The sequence below is a fragment of the Plectropomus leopardus genome, chromosome 3 (genome assembly GCF_008729295.1).
Source record: "Plectropomus leopardus isolate mb chromosome 3, YSFRI_Pleo_2.0, whole genome shotgun sequence".
NCBI classification, from domain to species: Eukaryota; Metazoa; Chordata; class Actinopteri; order Perciformes; family Serranidae; genus Plectropomus; species Plectropomus leopardus.
The window spans coordinates 667,163-685,809 of record NC_056465.1 but is presented as its reverse complement, the minus strand read 5'-3'; the positions used below and the strand labels follow the sequence as shown (position 1 = coordinate 685,809).

The following is an 18,647-nucleotide window of genomic DNA, read 5'->3' as shown; positions in this document are numbered from 1 at the left end:
TAAGTGGTGACACATTACAACAACTACAACAGGAAACAAAACAAACAGAACAGGTAACACAAATATACAGATTAACAGACTGGAAGGAAAACAGTACATTATGAGACGTGCACAGTGATTCTAGTTAATAAAGGCCCAAAAGGAAATTAGTGGAAGAATTGTTCTGTGTTCTGTATTACCTTACTCGGAGATTACCTTTAAGTGCGGTAGAGGACGTGCATTCAGGAGAGCCAAGGAGTGACTTCTGGATCACGGAACAGCTGTCCATTAACGTAGAGTTTGTCCACAGTGATGATAGCCTGTGATCCTCCGTCGATAAATTTCTTTCTGATTGGGAACAGGCATCTGTGGCGCTCCAGGATTTCCTTGGGGAATTGATCGTTCACGCTGAAGTCTGTTCCTCTCAGCTCCCTGCCTCGGCTCTTCACCAGCTCCTTTTGCTTGAAGTGTTCAAACTTCGCAACAATGGGTCTTGGGCGCCAGCCATCTAGTCTCTTCCCTCCAAGGCGGTGGATCCGATGGAAGGTGATGTTCTTCACAGTGTCCGTTGGGAGTTTCAGTTGTTTCTGGAGAAACTCCTTGATTGACGCTTCAGGATCTTCCTCTGCCCGCTCTGGGATCCCGGAGAAAACCAGGTTGTCTCGCATGCTGCGCGCTTGAATGTCGAGCATGGACTCTTTCATCTGTTTGTTATCCTCGGTGAGCTATTTGACTGAGCTCCTCAGGGTCTCATTTTCAGCTGCTAGCCAGGCCACATGTTGTTGGCTAAATTTCAGAGACTCACGAAGCACCTGAAACTCTCTGTGGAGGACTTCCACCAGAGCCAGGCGGGTGTCAAAGCTGCTTAGCTTTCTATCTATTGAGTCTAGGATGTCTCCGTAGTCTCTTTCGGGCGACGAGGTGGCACTTGGAGACTTCTCCGAGCGGCTTCTCTTTGAGGAGGAAGTCGGCGTGTTGGTTGCCTTCCTCATGACGAGTCTGTAATAGCACTCGTCGACGTAATCCTGCAGGCTTTCCATGGTCTCTTCGTCCAGGATTTATCAGACAGATTTATTGCAGAACGGGGAGAATGTGTAACAGTAAGTTTAACTTAATTATTGGGCTTGTATAAGCTGGCGTTTGGGGTTGAGCTGAGCTGTTTACATTCAGAAGGGCGCCGCCATGTTGAATCACACACAAATCTCGCGACGTCTCACGCTAGCATCCCGTCCTCTCTAGCATCCCCTCATCCCCCCAGTGTTGTTGACAATGCAGGGGTTTGCATGGCTTCATAAATGAGTGGAACATGTGCTTTTAATTGTGGAAATGCAGTACTTGTAGTAGCTGGTAGCCTGCAGAAGCGTTGCAGCAACAATACTGTCAGTGTGAGTGCCACATGCATGAAGACGCAGCAGTTTAGTGAGGTTGCTGTCAAGTGCTGCTCATGCATGCAGTGAGCTCCAAACGTGAATTTGCATTTCACTAGCAAGGACCACACATCAATCGGAATTAATTTTAACAATTTATTGACGTGAATGTAGATTTGGTATAAACATTGATGTTGGATTATTGGAATGGATGGTTGAGTGCGGTGTGGGGAAGCTTCGGTGGGAATCCGCCGTGGCTCCCGGGCACGACAGATCCCCTAGGACCCTACGGACAGAAGGAGGAAAAGGAAAGAGATTGAGGGAGGGAGGGAGGGGTGCAGAATAACGAGAACGAAAGGGGGAGATCGGGTTAGGAGGGTATTTAAGCCGGAAGAGGCGCGGTTGAGGTGCGGTAGAGGTGTGGTCCTGCTCCTGAAACTCTGCTATAAGCTTCACTTCACTAGCAAGGACCACACATCAATCGGAATTAATTTTAACAATTTATTGACGTGAATATAGATTTGGTATAAACATTGATGTTGGATTATTGGAATGGATGGTTGAGTGCGGTGTGGGGAAGCTTCGGTGGGAATCCCGTGGCTCCCGGGCACGACAGATCCCCAAAAGCTTGCATTATATGAGAGAGGAAAAAGCCGATTGAGATCTCTCAGGTCGGAACGGACGTAACGGTGATAAGCTTGGGAGGACCATCTGCCCATGATCTGAATAAAGTGTTCCGGTATACCGCTGCGGGAAGCCGAGGTGGCAGCTCCGATTCTGAAAGAATGTCTGGAGTAATTCATGGGAGAGATGCCTGACAATGACGGGACCTGACGGAAGTGTTGGTGGAACCAGAAGCCGGTAACCACTTGGCCGGATTCAGATGCAAACAGAGGGTCATCTTGGGATTTGCTTTGTGATGTCCGGAAATGTAAATAAGTGGAGAGAATAAGGAAGGCGTTTAGAACTGATTGAATGTAGTAGAAGTAGAAGACGGGAGTGGGTTGGCTAGATTAGTTGGTTTTGGTTCTTTTTAAAAATAACTATGGTGTCGTTAGAGAAAAAAAAAGGTCCGAGAGGCAGGCGTGCCGACGTGGATCGTATCGAAGAGTCGAAGCAGTGAATTCTGAGCATCTGAGGAAACGGAAGAAGGCGAGAATGAACATTGCCTCTTGAGTTTGGTTGACGTGAGGTATGCTATATCTGGAGCGGATGGTGTGGATACAGCGTGACAGCAGATCCGTGGTTAATGGGAGTCTACGAGGATTTTGGGCTGGTTCTTAGCGTGAGAGGCCTCTGAGTAGTGAGGTGATCTGGGGATGACCATGAGCTGGCCATGACTACCGGTTAGGAGTTTAGAGATGAACGAAATGAGAGGATGCAGTATGCAGAAGAGGGCACTGGCAGCCCGGTGCCAAAAGCCCCAAGGAGAGTGAACCGTTGCAGTAGCCGATGTTGTACGTCTGGGGGCCCCCGACATCTCGGCGCCAGATGCCCCAAGGAGAGCGAACTGTCGAAGACACTGGACGTAGAACTGGGGGCAGCAGCACCCCGGTGCCAGATGCCCCAGCGAGAGTTAAGCGGTACGGTTGTCTCCGGCACGGATGTGGCAGAGAAGTTGTCGGCGTCGGACCCTGAGGACGCCTGCACGGCCAGATGGAGACGGCGAGGGCCATCGTCACGGCTTCGACCGAAGGTTATCATCCGATGGGGACAGAGAGACAGAATCCATAATAGGGGCGAGTGAGCAAACCGCAGCCGACTGAGAGCGAAACGCTACGTGGCGTGTTGGTACGCGCTCGTGCAGAATAACGAGAACGAAAGGGGGAGATCGGGTTAGGAGGGTATTTAAGCCGGAAGAGGCGCGGTTGAGGTGCGGTAGAGGTGTGGTCCTGCTCCTGAAACTCTGCTATAAGCTTCACTTGTAGATGCAGTGATGAACTGTGTTTACTGACAATGGTTTTCCAAAGTGTTCCTAAGCCAATAAAGTACTATCCATTATACAATATTCATGTTGGTTCTGAGTGCAGCCTGAGGAGTCAAAGGTGGTAGGCATTCAATGTTAGTTTTCATCCTTGCCCCTGATGTGCAAAGATTTCTGTGATTTCTCTGAATCTTTTTTTTTAAATCCTTGGACCATTTGCCCATACAGTTTTTCACAAAATCACCATCTTTGCTTGTGAACAAAGCTGCCCTTTTTAAATTCAGTTCTATACCCAGTGACATGTTCCACAAAAGGTATATTTTAAGCATTCTCAAACTTTCCAAGTGTTTTGTTGCACCTGTCCCAATTTTTTTGCAATGTGTTGCAGGCATCAAATTCAGAACGAGTGTATGTTCACAAAAAAAACAAACAAACAAATATTTTGCCTTAGGACTGTATTCAACTAAATATAAGTCAAAATAGATTAGCAAATTATTGTATTCTGTTTTTATTCACGTTATTCACAGTGTCCCAACTTTTGTGGAATTGGAGATGTAAATTATTTAGTAAAATCTAAGAAATCTTACTAACAAAGTATGTATTATTTGATTTAACCCAAACACTATCACTGCTGTAGAGGTCAATCATAGTTACTGAATCTAATTATTCAAAGAAGCAGGATTTATAGCTTGTATGTGTGAAGTGGTCTACATTGGCGGATCCCACTGCACAACATGGAGGAAAGCTCACCTACTCATGGGAGATGCTGCTGGATATGCGGTGTGTTTCCGGCACCTAAGTGACATCATCTTTCCTCTGTGTATGCTTGGGGCTTAAAACACCAGGCGTATTCGTAAGAAAAGAGGATCCTGACGAGGAATGTGTAACAGAATGAGGAGAAGGGGTAGCAGGCTGCCACTACCTGCAATAACTCTGTCTAATGTCTGATCATTGCACAACAAAATGAACTGCACTTGTCAAACTCGACTCGGACTACCGTCACATGAGTCTCTTGTGTTTCGCTGAGACATCGCTGTCCGAGGAAATCACCAATGTTGATTTAAGAGGGATTTAATATCATACGCTTTGACAGAGACACTCTCGCAACACGGAAATCGACTGGGGGTGAGCTTTGCATGGCTGTAAATAAAAAGTGGACTACCAACTACACAGACTGTGTCATTTAAACACTTCTACCTGCCACGGGAGTTCACGCAATGCATCGCTGACTGTTACAACAAATCTTTCAGTCAGAGCAGTGACCAGCCTGTGTTCTTGCTGGGGGACTTAAACATATGTGACGTCACCACACTACTCCCAAACCTGGAACAGTATGTCTCATCACCCACTAGACTTGAGAAAATGTTAGATCTGTTTTGGCAACATACCGGGTGCCTATGTGTCAAAGCCCCCCCACCACTCGGCCGCTCTGATCATATCTCCATTCTGCTGCTTCCAAAATACAGGCAAAAATTGAAAACGGACAATATACAAACAAAAAACATTTAAGTCTGGAATAATGGCACTATTGAGACATTAAGGGACTGCATGGAAATCACAGATTGGGAAATATTTTTCCAAAGCTATGAGGGGGAACCTGTTGACAGACCCTATCTCCTGCTATTTGACTTTCTGTGTGGACACTGTGATACCATCAAAACAGGTAATGCTAAAGGACATGAAGCAATGTCTGAACAATAAAAAAACAGCATTCCTACAGGGAGATACACACAGTCAAAGAATTAAATAGTAGGTTGAGAAGGATTACCAGGCTGGCCAAACTTTACTATAGAAACAAAGTGAAGGAAAAATTCACCACTGGCAATGCAAGGGAGGCATGGCAGGGACTTAACACCATGATGGGCAGAGCCCAGAAAACAGCCCAGATCCAATGCTCTGATCCTGCCTCCTTTGCAGAGCAGCTGAATGTATATTACAGCAGGTTGAATAAACCATCTCACCAAAATGACTGGACCCTAACCAGCACCCCCAGGCATCCAATCACGGTGGATAAAAGCAAGGTGACATCCATTCTAGGCCACATCAACAGCAACAAAGCCTCTGGTCCAGACAGGGTCAATGGCAAGGTGCTGAGATAATGTTCTGCACAGCTGGGTGATGTCATCACTCAGCTGTTCCAGTGGCTCCGTGACTCCAGCTGTGTTCCTCAGATGTGGAATAAATTTACACTTATACCTGTGCCAAAGAAGTCCAACACTAGGGAGATGAAAATGATTTTCCATTTACACAAACAATATAACCTGCAATAATAATGACATTTCTCTTTTTAAGTATCCAGATGACATAGCCTTGGTGGCTCACATTAAGGATGAGAGCTCTCTGTCTGCATACCACTAGCAGGTCAACAGCCTCTTTTCATGGACTGAAGAGAGCTCCTTGGAGCTCCACATCTCCATGACAAGGAGCTGTGTTGTGCATGGAGGCAAGCACTTGATTTCACCCACGCACTTTTTGAGCCCCTGAAGCTGCAGGGACAGGCAGTGGAGCAGGAAGAGGCCTTCAGATACCTGGACACAGAGATCAACAACCTGCTGTCCTTCTCACAAACACAGTGACTCGGTCTACAACAACGCCTGTTCCTGCTGAGGAATCTCAGAAGCTTTGATGTCAGGAGGGAGATTCTAACAGCTGTTTACAAGTCACTCATTGAATCAGTACTTACCCTCAACATCACATCCTGGTTAAACTACACCTCTGTTAAGAACAAATCAAAGCTCTCACGGATCATTAATCAAGCAAGCAAAATAACCAGTCAAACCCAGACTCCACTATCAGTACTCCATACACAAGCAGTTGAAAGGAAAGCCAACCTCATCACACATGATCCCATTCCCCTGCACAAGTCCCTCCAGCTTTCACCATCAGGTCGCAGCTATAAAGTTTACATTCATTTACTGCAACTCTTTTATCCCCACTGCCATAAACATTTTAAACAAACAATAATTCAAAATTAACTCTAACCTATGCACTTTATCGCTTTGCACATTAAGATGTTATTTGCACAGTATTTTTATCTCACTTGGTTTTAGGAATTGTGTGTCTTTTAGTCTCTTTTATAGTGTTGTTTGTTGTATGAGCAAAGCCCGAGACAATTTTCTGTCATCACAGAAAATAAAGATTTTCTGATTCTTATTATGATCAATGGAAAAGACAGTGCTGTGCCAAAGGGTCAAAGGTCAGGTCCTAAAATAATTTCATTGCAGGTGCCTTACCTCCAAAACAGCAGGGTCAGAACTCTTAAGGGCTTGCCTTTATTCCCTGAAAGTCTTTCATGCATTTGTTTATGTTGCTTTTTTGTAAAGGATTTGATCATATGTTTTATATGTATACCTGAAGGAATGGCTGTGGGATGTATGAATATCAGGTGTGGTGATATGGTTAATATCTCTATGGTACTATTTACTGAAATGAATGGGCAATGGGCAGACATTGTTGAAGCTTTGTAGAGATAACAATCCCCAGTTTCCCAGAGCCTTTAGAGCCTTTGATTGGACAAGGATTGATATTGGAAGTTGATTAAGGTTTAATTTTTACTACCCACTCTTCTGATTGTGACACCTTGTTTGTCGACCATTTCCCCCACAGCTGGTTGGTGGTTGATGAAAACGAAATGGCAATTTTGGTTTTTTTTTCCTTTTAGCAAATTGTCAAGTGCCACTTGTCTCACATGAATCTTTAGAATTGGGGTAAACATTAGTTGTTGTTATTAAGTTATGTTAATGTGTGTATATTAGAAGAGATAAGACAAATAATCAAACAGATAAGGTGTAGAAAACACTGCAGAATGACTGAGAGCTTAAGAAGAGATCTACATAAGGAGTTGTTTTTGTATCAATTATCCCAAGAAGGAATCCACCCATTTAGCTCAGAGTGCAGATTTAGTTGTTAATACCAGTAGTCAGTTAAAACATTCGATTCTATGTGATGCAAAGTTCTGGAAGGTGGGGGATAGTTACAGAAACTGGTGAGGGAGCTTCTGTGGTGGCTTGCTCATTTTTGATGCATGCTGCTCCACATTTGTCAGCAGAAACAAACCGTGAAAATGGTGTTTTGATGATTATACTGACTCTAAACCATCTTTTATTGCAGTTTAAAAGTCTCTCTCTGTCACAGAGGTGACGAAATACAAAGATGTATGTTTTCCTCCAACTTTCCTGCTTGCCTTTCAAAATAAAAGCCCCCTGACAACCTTTCTTTGGACAGAATCCCATCAGTTGCTGATACAAGGCATTTTGTTTTAAAACATTTGCCGCACCACGTTGTCAGCAATGCAAGAGCTTGCACAGCTTCATAAATGGGTGGAATTTTACTTTTATACTGTCCTCGATCATTAAAGATGATGTGAATGGAGTTCAATTGATTTGAGTTTCTGTTTAACATCTGTTAATGTTCTGTTAAGTGTCTGAGAATCTGTCAGGCTGTGTAATATTTCACACTGTCAAAACAGTGTACTGGTGCTCGATTTGAGGACATGCTAAGGTTACAATAAATATTCCTGTGAAAAGTTTAAAATATTGTGTTTTATTGTTATTATCTTCAACAATCTGTCTGAAATTCTATAATGATGGTTGTGGTATCACCTTGAAGATGGTTTTCAGGTACATGTGATGCATTAATGGAATGGGTGCAATAGCCATCTCTGTGCATAATGGTCGTGCGCAATGATAGCAGTTCTGTTGGAGAACCTCTCCTGTCTGTAAAACTGAACCTACCTGCCTACCTCTTTGCGGTCTCATCCATGGGTCTGATGAGCAGTAAGGTAGGCAAGCATGCAAACTGTTTTATGGGCGTTTCTACATTAATTTATGGCTCACTGTGGGCGTGGAAACAAGGCTTGTGCATGTGTGCCAGTGCTCCACAAACTGAGTCTGTGTAAAACAGAATCAGGTGTACGTGGGGCTGTCTATCTTCCCGGTTTTGTGCCCGGTTGTTAACTGGACCTTTGTATAACTTGAGCTGTCAGCGCTCCTGGTGCTACTGTTCAGTCAGATTAGTTTACCTTGTACTCTTTTCTTCCGACAGGACTGACCCGGGTGTGGTCAGTTTGCTGACATTTTAAAAAAACGGGCGTCTTAGTCTCTGTAACTGGCAACTATGCGGCTAGGTGACAAGCCTGTCATTCAGTGTCAGTCTCTTCTGATTTAATATTTCTCCACTAAGTTGCGTGAAACTCTTTTGGTCTTATCATCCTCATGACTTTCCAAGCATGTGAAAAGACAGTTTATGAGTTAGAGTAGGTTGTGTACAGAAATACGGGACAATTTGGGACAGCAAATTTAACGTTAAAATATGGGACAATTCTGTATTATACGGGACGGGTTGCAACCCTACTTTTGCCTGTCCTCTAAATGTCACCTCTGAAGCCTGTATAGCATTCTGCAGAAACACAGAATCTGACCAGTCTTACTTTGTGTTTTTCTTCCTTCTTCCTGTTTGCTAACAGGGTAAGCGATAAAAGCCAGCCGTGCTCATTTCCCCCCTCTCCCACCCCTTCCAAATATGTCAGTAGGACATGAGGGTTTAAAGTTTTGAGGTTAAGTGGAAGCAATTCACAGTTCCCCTCTTGGCTTCATTATTTTAATCACAGATGAACACCCCCCCCCCACACACACCAACACGCACATAACAAACTGCAACAGATGCCTTGATGCTGCTCTGTGGAGCGGAGGAGTGAGGTTAGTGTGTGTGTGTGTGTGTGTGTGTTGGGGGGGGGCATGTCGGGGACTGGCTCAAGGAGAGACAAAAGTCTAGACACTAATTATCATCTAAATGAAGTGACCCAGTTGTACTCATGGTGATGGGGAACAATCTCCTGGTTTGGACTGGAGCAGAGCTGGATTTTATTTTCCCTTTGATGCTCTTTCTTCTGCTCTACTGTGGCTAGTTTGGAAAACAAAGCACATTAAAAAAAAAGTGGAAAACAAAAAAAACTGGTCTGGCTAATTTTCTTCTCCCCCTGTTCAGTTAACCATGATCATATTCATCCAATCAGAATGTAGCTTCAATCAGATACCTCAGATTTATGAAAATTGAGAATTCAAGATAGTTATTATTGGCTTTATATCTTTCCAGCTTTCAAGTGAACTTTTGAATTAGGCCATGGATGCTGATGAAATATTCGCAATGCCTACAGAAGATAGAGTAACTTCAGTTTGAAGAAAAATCTTGAAAAAGTCACTAAAACAAGTTGCAACAAGATGTAATCTAAGATGCGTGCACATATGTGAATATTCGTTTTCTTACATTTCAACTTACTATTCTTTCCCTTTCCAGGTTGGTGTTCTGGGCAGAGAACATGAGCCCTTGTTGTCAAGCAAGCAGAACTCGTTGCCATGCAAGAGGGGCTTTACCCAGGAGGAATACATCATCGAAATGGACCAAGAGCTGGCAAAGGGACAGGCTGTCTTCAACGGTCAGTACCCAAACACACACACACACACACACACACACACACACACACACACACACACACACACACACACACACACACACACACACACACACACACACACACACAGGCTTGGAGCACGGTCAGCTCCAGTAATAATCCCCTGCTGTTAGGTGGGGGTTGTTTAAGAGTCCTGCTGATATTTGACCCATGATGGAGCTTTAAGAAGACTGAGTGTGGAGTAGGGTTAGACTGATCTACTCTCTCTGATAGGATGAATATGGTCTAGTTTGTTGAAGCTATCCTTGAAATTTCTCAGTGAAACATGTCTGTGATTCACCGATCTTATGTTGAGCTTCCTCTGAATGTTTCTGCCTTCTTGTTTTAGAGGGCATAGAGTAGATATCACAGTGAAGACCGGTGTAAATGTGTAAGCAAATGAAAGCATGAGTTGGCATCATTGCAGTGGAGGCCTCCACCTTTAAAAGCCTGTAGCTGAACCTTTTCCAGACTCATTTCCAGCCTTGTGTGTGTGTGTGTGTGTGTGTGTGTGTGTGTGTGTGTGTGTGTGTGTGTGTGTGTTTGTGTCAGAGTGGTTGCAGTGGTCAGCATCATTGACTGGACCTCGCGAATCAATGTAGAGTGTATATTTGTATGAGAGAGCAGAGTGTGTGAATGGTTGTGTGACAGGCTCCTTCTCATTGATGCCAATGCAGGTTTGCATTTGTTCTGGAGAATGACCCTGTGGTCTTTTTTCCTTTTGAATTCTCCCTGTATGTAGCCTCACGGTCTAAAAGGAATACCTCAGCCACAAAATGACCATTTTTAAATCAGTGAGTCATGCTGTGTTTCCTTGCATGCCTCCATGGAAAACAGCAAATATTGATTTCATGATTGACTGGGGATCATGCTTAACAACAACAATATTAAAGCAAAAGATCAGTTTTACACAACTTGTGCAGTATAATCCAATTCTCATTTATCCTGTCCTATTATCAGTACTTCCCATCATGCAGATTCACTGAAAAACTATACGGTGGAGTGTGGCTTTGAAGAGAGCAGAGACAAGTTTCACTTTTTGTTCATTTTTAAATAGGAAGGTTTTGAGTATACAATAGGATAAATAAGACTTGGATTTGGGATGCACAGTAGCCGTTGTGCACAGTAGCCATTGTACATGCCCCCCCCCCCCCCCCCCCGGGGGGGGGGGGGGGCATGTACAAAGGCTGCGTCCTTGCGGCAGCAGCCTTGGCCCTTTGCTGCATATCATCCCCTCTCTCTCCCCTTTTCACACTGTACTGTCCTATCCAATGAAGGCAAAAAGCTCCAAAAATTTTTTTTAAAAAAGAGACTTGGATTACACTACTAAAGTGAGAGAAAGAATACTTAACTTGCTTTGCCCGGGGGCCACTTTTGCAAAATGATAGGAGGACTGAGGGCCAATTACAACAGCCCCAAATAGGTATGGTGTATGCAGGGGTGTTTTTGAAATGTGAAGACATCTGGGTTCCTCCTCTGGATTCTTTTTTTGTTGTTAGTAAAAAAAGCTCTGTTGTGATGCTTTTTGTGCACTCTGACACTGTATTTACATTAAAAGTACAAAAAAAGGAGGCCAGATTTGGCTTATAAGTTGAATATCACTCGTTTGTAAATAGATATTTTGATGTACTTTTGCTGTTGTTAAACATGTTTCAGCCTAACATGTTCTCATGTTCTCTCAATCAAAAGTCAGATGAAAACTTGTTTGCCACTGGTATGTTTATGTCTCCATGTGTCTGTAGGTAGAGACGTGTGTTGATAATCAATACCTTCTCACACATGTCTGTACTGCCTTTGCTTATTCTCTCTATACAGGAATTGCTCACACCTCTGATATCTGTAAATGAGCATGTCACTGTGGAGAGCATTTTTTTGCCTTTTAATATTAGTCAGTACATTTCCATGCACAGTTTAGTGGAGCTACAATTACAGCTGAATTAGGCTATTTAACTGGACTACTGTCCTTTTCCCAATTAACAAGCCACAGTGGAGAATCCATTCATTGACAAGAGTATGTCTTACGGCAGGTGGAGGTATGCCCTCTTTCAGCTAGTTGCAATAAACCTACATTATTTATACAATCTATGATATAGCCCGCATCACAACTATTTATTTACAATAACTTGGGGGAAAAAAAACACTGCATCACATACATATTATCAAACAGCGCTGAGAAACTCTGCTGTCACTTATAAGTTTTAAGCCACCCCATCAATATCAGTTTAAGTATATGCTATATTTAGAATATTTTCACGATTTACCTTGCTGTAAAACGGCCCTTACCGACAGGGATTTGAAACCTTTATATCAAAAACATCCGACTCCATTAAGAAAAACAGTCATTTTATGCCACTGAATGGTGGAGCTGCTGCTCTGCCGCTGCCTCCATCAGCTGTTGTGGAAGGTAAAGAGAAGACAATATTCAAATGAAGTGTACCCTTAAACTGATATTGATTTTTTAGGTGTCTAACAGCAGGACATCACTAAGCCTCAGTGCCAGTGTTATAGGATTGTACATTATTTTTCAAAGGTGGGTATGTGCCTCACCTAAGCCAAAATTAAAAACACAAGTCCCTCTTCAGTGTGTACATGTTGTTTTTAACAGCTGACCCATTTTGCAGGGACTGTTCATCACTTATGAGGTGGGAAGAGCCATAAGTGACGAAATGTCCCTGTCCATAAACACTGAGGGAGGCTGTGACTGGAAGCACGCACAGATCACCTATTCCAGTCCAGTTAAAGTCCAACTGAGGTGTCTACATTACGGAATAGCTGGACTTCCAATGGCATCATCTGGGTGCGTGCTAGCCCAACTTCGAGGAATCTGATTCAGTATGATTTCAGTCAGACTAACATGTTTACATGTATTTCAAATGTCCAGTTTTAGTCTGACTAATACAACAATTTGACCTTTTCTAACATCATGTAAACGTACTGTGAGTGGGACCTGTGGGCATTGTGTTATGAGTTTTAGAAACAGAAAGAAAAAGAGAAAGCAAATGGCATGAGGGTTGTGTCAGGCAGTTTGCATTGAATGTTGTCAGTTTGAAGGCCTGCTGTAAAAATGTCCACAGCTGTGATGCTCAGTAGTTTAACACAAGAAGCCTGTGACTGTTCAGTACAGGGCAGCTCCCACTTTGAACCTGTGAAACTGTATGGATGCAACGCAGGCTTTTGCTGTTGGGAGAATTAAAGGCCAGAAAGTGACTCTCCACTGCTGAAATGAAATCAGCTTTTCTGTATTTTTGTGGCTTTATTCTGAAAGCAGCTAGGGAAACAAGAGGAGAGAGTCTTTCAGTGTGTTTGTCTATTCAGCATTGTGTTTGTGGTTATGTGTATGTAGCGAAATATATCAGCAACAATGTTTAACCATTGGCTGAAAGTGATGCCAGGCATTCAGTTGTCACAGCATAGCTTTCAGCATAGGTGCAATTTATGGGGGGGATGGGTGGGTTGCAACCCACCCAATAATTTAAACCAGCCACCACAACCCCCCAAATATCATATCATAATTATTTAAAATGAATGTTAGGTATTATAAACACGACAATGTGGTAGATTTTCTCAATGGCAGTAAAAAAAAAAAAAAGTGACTTTTAAATTGTTGGCTGGGCTAAAGAATGAAAATGTCTTCCCAACAGGAGGTACGATATTGCTAGAGCTTCAGCGCCACCACTTTCATTCATTCAACATTTGACTCGTGGTCAAATGTTGAATGAATGAAAGTTAGTCCTCCTCTCTGCTGTGCTGTGTCTCTGAGCTGTTATTTAACACAGCCTGCTGCTGCTGCTGCGGGGCAGATGCTGCTCGTACCGGGCGGTGTTTACGGCGGCTCGCTCAACTTCGTCAGTCGCTTTGACAAAAAAGTTTAAATGAAAAAGTCTCCAGAGAGTTTGGACAGTCGTCTGATTTTATCAGAAAGTTGGCAACACTCATATAGTGGTCTGGAAATCTCACGATCTAGTGTGTTTGAGGCGAGCCGACGGTGGCGTGTTCTTCATAATTCGTCTGGGTTCGGAGTGCGGGGTGCGGACCCAATTGGATGTCAGGGTGTGTGTGTACGTGTGTGTGTGAGTGTAGCCTATACTACATGCTGAAAAGAGGGTCACAGGAAGAAAGATCAGAGTCCAAAGTGGCCATGATTCTGCTTAAAACCCGCCGGAGCGAACCGAAACCAGCCCAGTGTTTCTCCGCACACAAACACACACAAACATCCACACATTATAGGCTAAACACACACGTACACACACACACACACACACACACACACACACACACACACACACACACAGGCACGCACACAGTAAAAAAAATGTAAACAAAAAAAGACAAAACAATGCTGGGTTGTTTGTGTCAGTAAATAGGGTTAGGCAGAGGCGTAAACAAACTTTTGGTGCTTTTACGTAAAGTAGGGCAGTGCCCACACAGAATGGGCTAATTCACAGAGACAATGAGATAAAACACACTAGTGTATTGATAATCATCAGTAAAGCAAAGAATGCAAAGAATATAAAATTTAGTTAGCAAGTTCAAAAAATGACATTTTGCTGTAATGTAAGCAAGGTTAAGTCCATTATACAATCCTGTTGGATTGTAAGGTGTGTTGTATCGTTAAGTTGTCTTATTGCTTTGAGGTTTATGGTTAAAACCTTTGATAGTTTGTTACTCTGTGTGTTCTTTGGACAAATAAACCTAAACCTAAACCTAGTTGTAAATGTGATTTATGCTATATTTTCACTAGTGATCTGTCTCTCTGCCTGAGCGGCTCATGCAGCCTGTGTCACTCAACCCCCCCAATGTTCAACTCAAAGTTACGCCCTTGGCTTTCAGAATTATTTGCTTTATTATTATTATTTGTTTTTGATATTTTTGATCTCAGAAGGACCTATCCTGGTTATACAGGGGTGAAACAAAAAAATAAATAAATACATGAAATAATATTGTTTTTCTTTCTCTCCAGAATGACAAAAGTCAGTAAAACTGGATAATGTTTGGATAATGTTGCCCTTTGTAGCAGAATGGAAGGGAGCTTGAGCAGTATGAGGAGAACTGGAGGAGCAGTGCAGGGTTTCTTTGCAGGGTTACAATCGGATGGCTCTGGGTGCTGTTAATTATTTAATTGGAGAAGCTAAGACTGATTCATTAATGAGAGGATGGAGGGCAGATGCATAACTCTAAACAGACATATAGACGGATAGAGTGTCTGGGGGATGGGCTGTCGAGGAAAGGAGGTTAGAGGTGGAGCTGAGCAGCAGAGACTCAGTCACACTGAGGGAAACAGACAGTAAGAGAAAACAGGAAGTAGCGTTGAAGGTCATATGATAGAGTCCATTGTTTTTAATGCTCTCTTCAGAGTTTATCCAAAACATTCCTCCTTTATCTATCTCAGACAAACAGTTAAACTGGAAACAAATCAGCTTATCAGGCTGTCAAGATCCGTTATAATGTACCTGCATCATCCATTCTGCGTGATTACCAATAACATACAGCAGTTGGGTTTGGAACCTCATGTCTTTTTGATACTGACTGACTTGTCTGTGGCATCTCCTGATTTAAATTAAATTATTACTATGGCAACGTGTGGCCATTGGAGGTAACTGCACTTTGTGTTCACTGCAGGTAGGAAAACAGAGCATTAGAACTAGCAGTGCTCGAGACAGTCAGGTTTCACTGCGCAGGTCAGTTTGTGTGTGTGTGTGTGTGTGTTTGTGTGTGTATGCATAAGACACATCACAGCACAGGAGCAGAGAGCAGCAGAGCAGTGCACCCTTAAATGACATCAAAACGCAGCAGAGACCCTCTGCAGAGTTTAATACATTACTATTTTGGCAAAACACGTACCTGCCAGTGTGGCGCAAAACCTCCAGAGATTTACTTGCCAAACAGAACCTCTACTTGCGTTTGTTGTTTTTAACATGATTTTAAAGCACGGCAATCACTCAAAGTTAACACGATAATTAAGATCTGAATGGTATTATTAGCCATCGTGGAAATTTATGTTACACAACAAGATAGAGCTATATTATATAAAATATATAATATTAAAAAGCATTCGTTTATCATTCCACATACATTGTTCTGTTTATTCTTCTTTAAGTAGTATTTCACATGACCCCCAGCCTATTGTTAAAGTGAGTTTCTTCTGGTTGTATTGAGTTATATCATATTAATATAAAAGCTAATGTTGTCTTGTGAACAGAAATTATTGACCGGTTGCTGGAAAGTGTGTCAGCTGTTGTGTTTCTGTGTTTACAAGGCCTCTCTGCCTGTGGACAGAGACATGTGATACTCTTTGTGTGCTTCTGAAGCCATGATGAAAGGGGTTGTGTGGTTCCTCTTGTTTCACATTTTGGGTATGTGTGTGTGTGTGTGCATGTGTGTGTTTGTCTTTGCATGTGTGTCTCCATGTCTTCATTGTTGCAGTGTGTTCTTTTTGTCTCCACATACAGTACTCCTATTTCTGTGTGTGTGTACATTTGAGCTCCAGTGCTTGTTAATGCTGTATCTGCATTGTACAGTTTCTCTCCGTGTGCATGTGAGTCAGGATGAAGTCAGTGGCTATCCTGTACTTCCTGTGGAGTGTTTTGACCTTCCCATTTTCCCTTCCTATTAAGGCAGTGAGTGTTGTTGAGCAGTACAGCCTCATCCAGCGAGCTGCTGGTCAGCCAGTCACACACAATCGTGGAAACCCCCTTCCCACGAGGCAACACACACTGAGCACATTCATCTGTTCACATTGTCCCTCGAAATCCCCCTCTCTTTCTGTTTTCCCTTCCCGTCTTCCCCACTTTCTTTCTGCTCTCTCATCATGCAGGGGATTGCCCTACTTCATTTGGGCCTCATATATCACTGTCTTCCTTCACAGCCCAATTTGTCTATAGAGTGGGAGCTCACGGAGGTATATGGTATGACATATGGCAGGTAACTTTTGCTGGCGAATTGACTGACTTCCAGTTTAGTTCTCCGCTAGCTTGAAGGACAATCAAATAATTTAATCTCTCTTTTTGACTTTCCAGATGTTAACAAGTGAATTAAATCTTGATAGTGAAATTAGTCATTTCATGGAGCTTTTGACACTTAAAAAAAGTATCTACTGATTTACAGACGTCTTTTTCCTAATGGAGTCAGTGGGAAAAAGTCTTCATGGACCCCATGGTATCACATGATGGACCTGAATGGTATGATTCCACTTTTGACCACCATGTAAAATTTGTCTCAATGCCTGGCACTCTTCCTTGGAGCTTGGTTGCGAGCACAACACAGGCTGTCTGTTTACATCCTGTAAGGTTCTCTTCACCGTTTGCAGTCAGCTCAGCTGCCTGTTGCACCATATTGACCTCTGGTAGCACCAGATGCGCACTGCATGCAAAACTTCCTCATTACAGCCTCTTCAGTAAGAAGATAATAGGAGGATGAAGCTCTTTATTTTTGACAGTATTTAAAATCAGGATATCTAAATACCTGGAATACTGGAAGTATTCTGCAGGCAACTTTACTGCTGGCAACTTAAGTCGTTTGACCAATCAAAGCGCTTTTTCCACTACATGTAATATTCACCTATTCACACACACATTCACACACTGGTCCGAGGCTACAGTACATGGTGCCACCTGCTACTCGGTAACGAATCTGACGCAATCAGGACCAATTTGGGGTCCAGTGTCTTGAGGATACTGCCCAAGTATACTTCAACATGTTTGCTTGGAGGAGCTGGGGATCGAACCAACGACCTTCAGAATTGTGGACAACCTACTCTACCTCTGAGCCACAGCCCTTGACAGGAGACTTTGGCCAATCACAGGTCATATCAGAGAAGAGATGTTCCCAAAGGCTGTTCTACAAATGCAGATAAGAGTGCACATTCCTTCAGATGGTGAAAGCTTCATTCATCAGAGAAACATTGCAGAGAAAGAAGTTTTTCCAGCATTGCCAACAACTGCTTACCCTGCAAAGCAACCCAGAAACGAAGATGGACTTAAAAAGAGAGACTGTGGGGAGTTACACAGCTGTTACACAGCTTAGACCCGCTTATGAAGCTGGTTACCAGCAAACTGTGACCCCCAGTGCTGAGGGGTGTGCACTGGCTGAATTCAAGCGGCTATAGCTGCTGGCTGAAGGTCCATCTCCTGAGCTCCTGCCCACTCTCTCCCAGCACAGCAGTCCATAGCTGCGAGGACTGAGGTGGAAAGTGGCTGGCAGCTTATTCTTGTCTCATTTGCAGTCTGATGAACAGAGAGAGAGAATGGGACATGAGGACAATCTCCTCAACAAATTACACATTTTAGAATCAGTAATTAAAGACAACCAGAACAGTTTAGACTATCAAATTACTGAAGAGGAGCTACTGTCTAAAATCCATGCACTATAGCCAAAGAAGGCCAGTGGTCCTGATGGTATCTTAAATGAAATGCTGAAATTTAGCAACCACAAGCTCAAAACTGCAATATTAAAACTATTCAACCTTGTTTTGAGTATTAGACATTTCCCTGACATCTGGAGCAAAGGAATTATAACGCCGATCTTTAAAAATGGAAACAAATTTGACCCAAACAATTACCGAGGCATATGTGTGAGCAGCAACCTGGGGAAGTTATTCTGCAGCCGACTTCCTCAGAGAACATAATGTCCTAGCAAGAGTCAGATTAGATTTACACCACAACATAGAACTACAGACCATATCTATACCCTTCACACCCTTGTTAATAAACATGTCCACCAAAACAATAGAAAATCTCTTGTTTTGTCAATTTCAAAAAAGCATTTGACTCAATTTTGCATAATGGTCTGTTCCTGAAATTAATTGAAAAAGGTGTAGGGGGGGAATCTATGATACAATTAAAACAATGTATACAAATAATAAATGTGCTGTGAAAACAATAGTAATATTGAGACAGATTTCTTTCCCCAAGGTAGAGGGGGTGAAACAGGG

The 18,647-nt window shown here is 43.0% G+C and overlaps 1 protein-coding gene across 1 annotated transcript in view; it reads left to right on the top strand.

Annotated features, from left to right (window-relative positions):
- The window catches only part of LOC121962420 (cadherin-2-like), a 190,061-nt gene that overhangs the window by 10,547 nt on the left and 160,867 nt on the right, over nucleotides 1–18,647 (top strand). Inside the window, exon 2 of the mRNA XM_042512679.1 lies at nucleotides 9,565–9,703. Coding sequence (XP_042368613.1) covers nucleotides 9,565–9,703 — 139 coding nt within the window. The remainder of the gene's footprint in view (nucleotides 1–9,564; nucleotides 9,704–18,647) is intronic.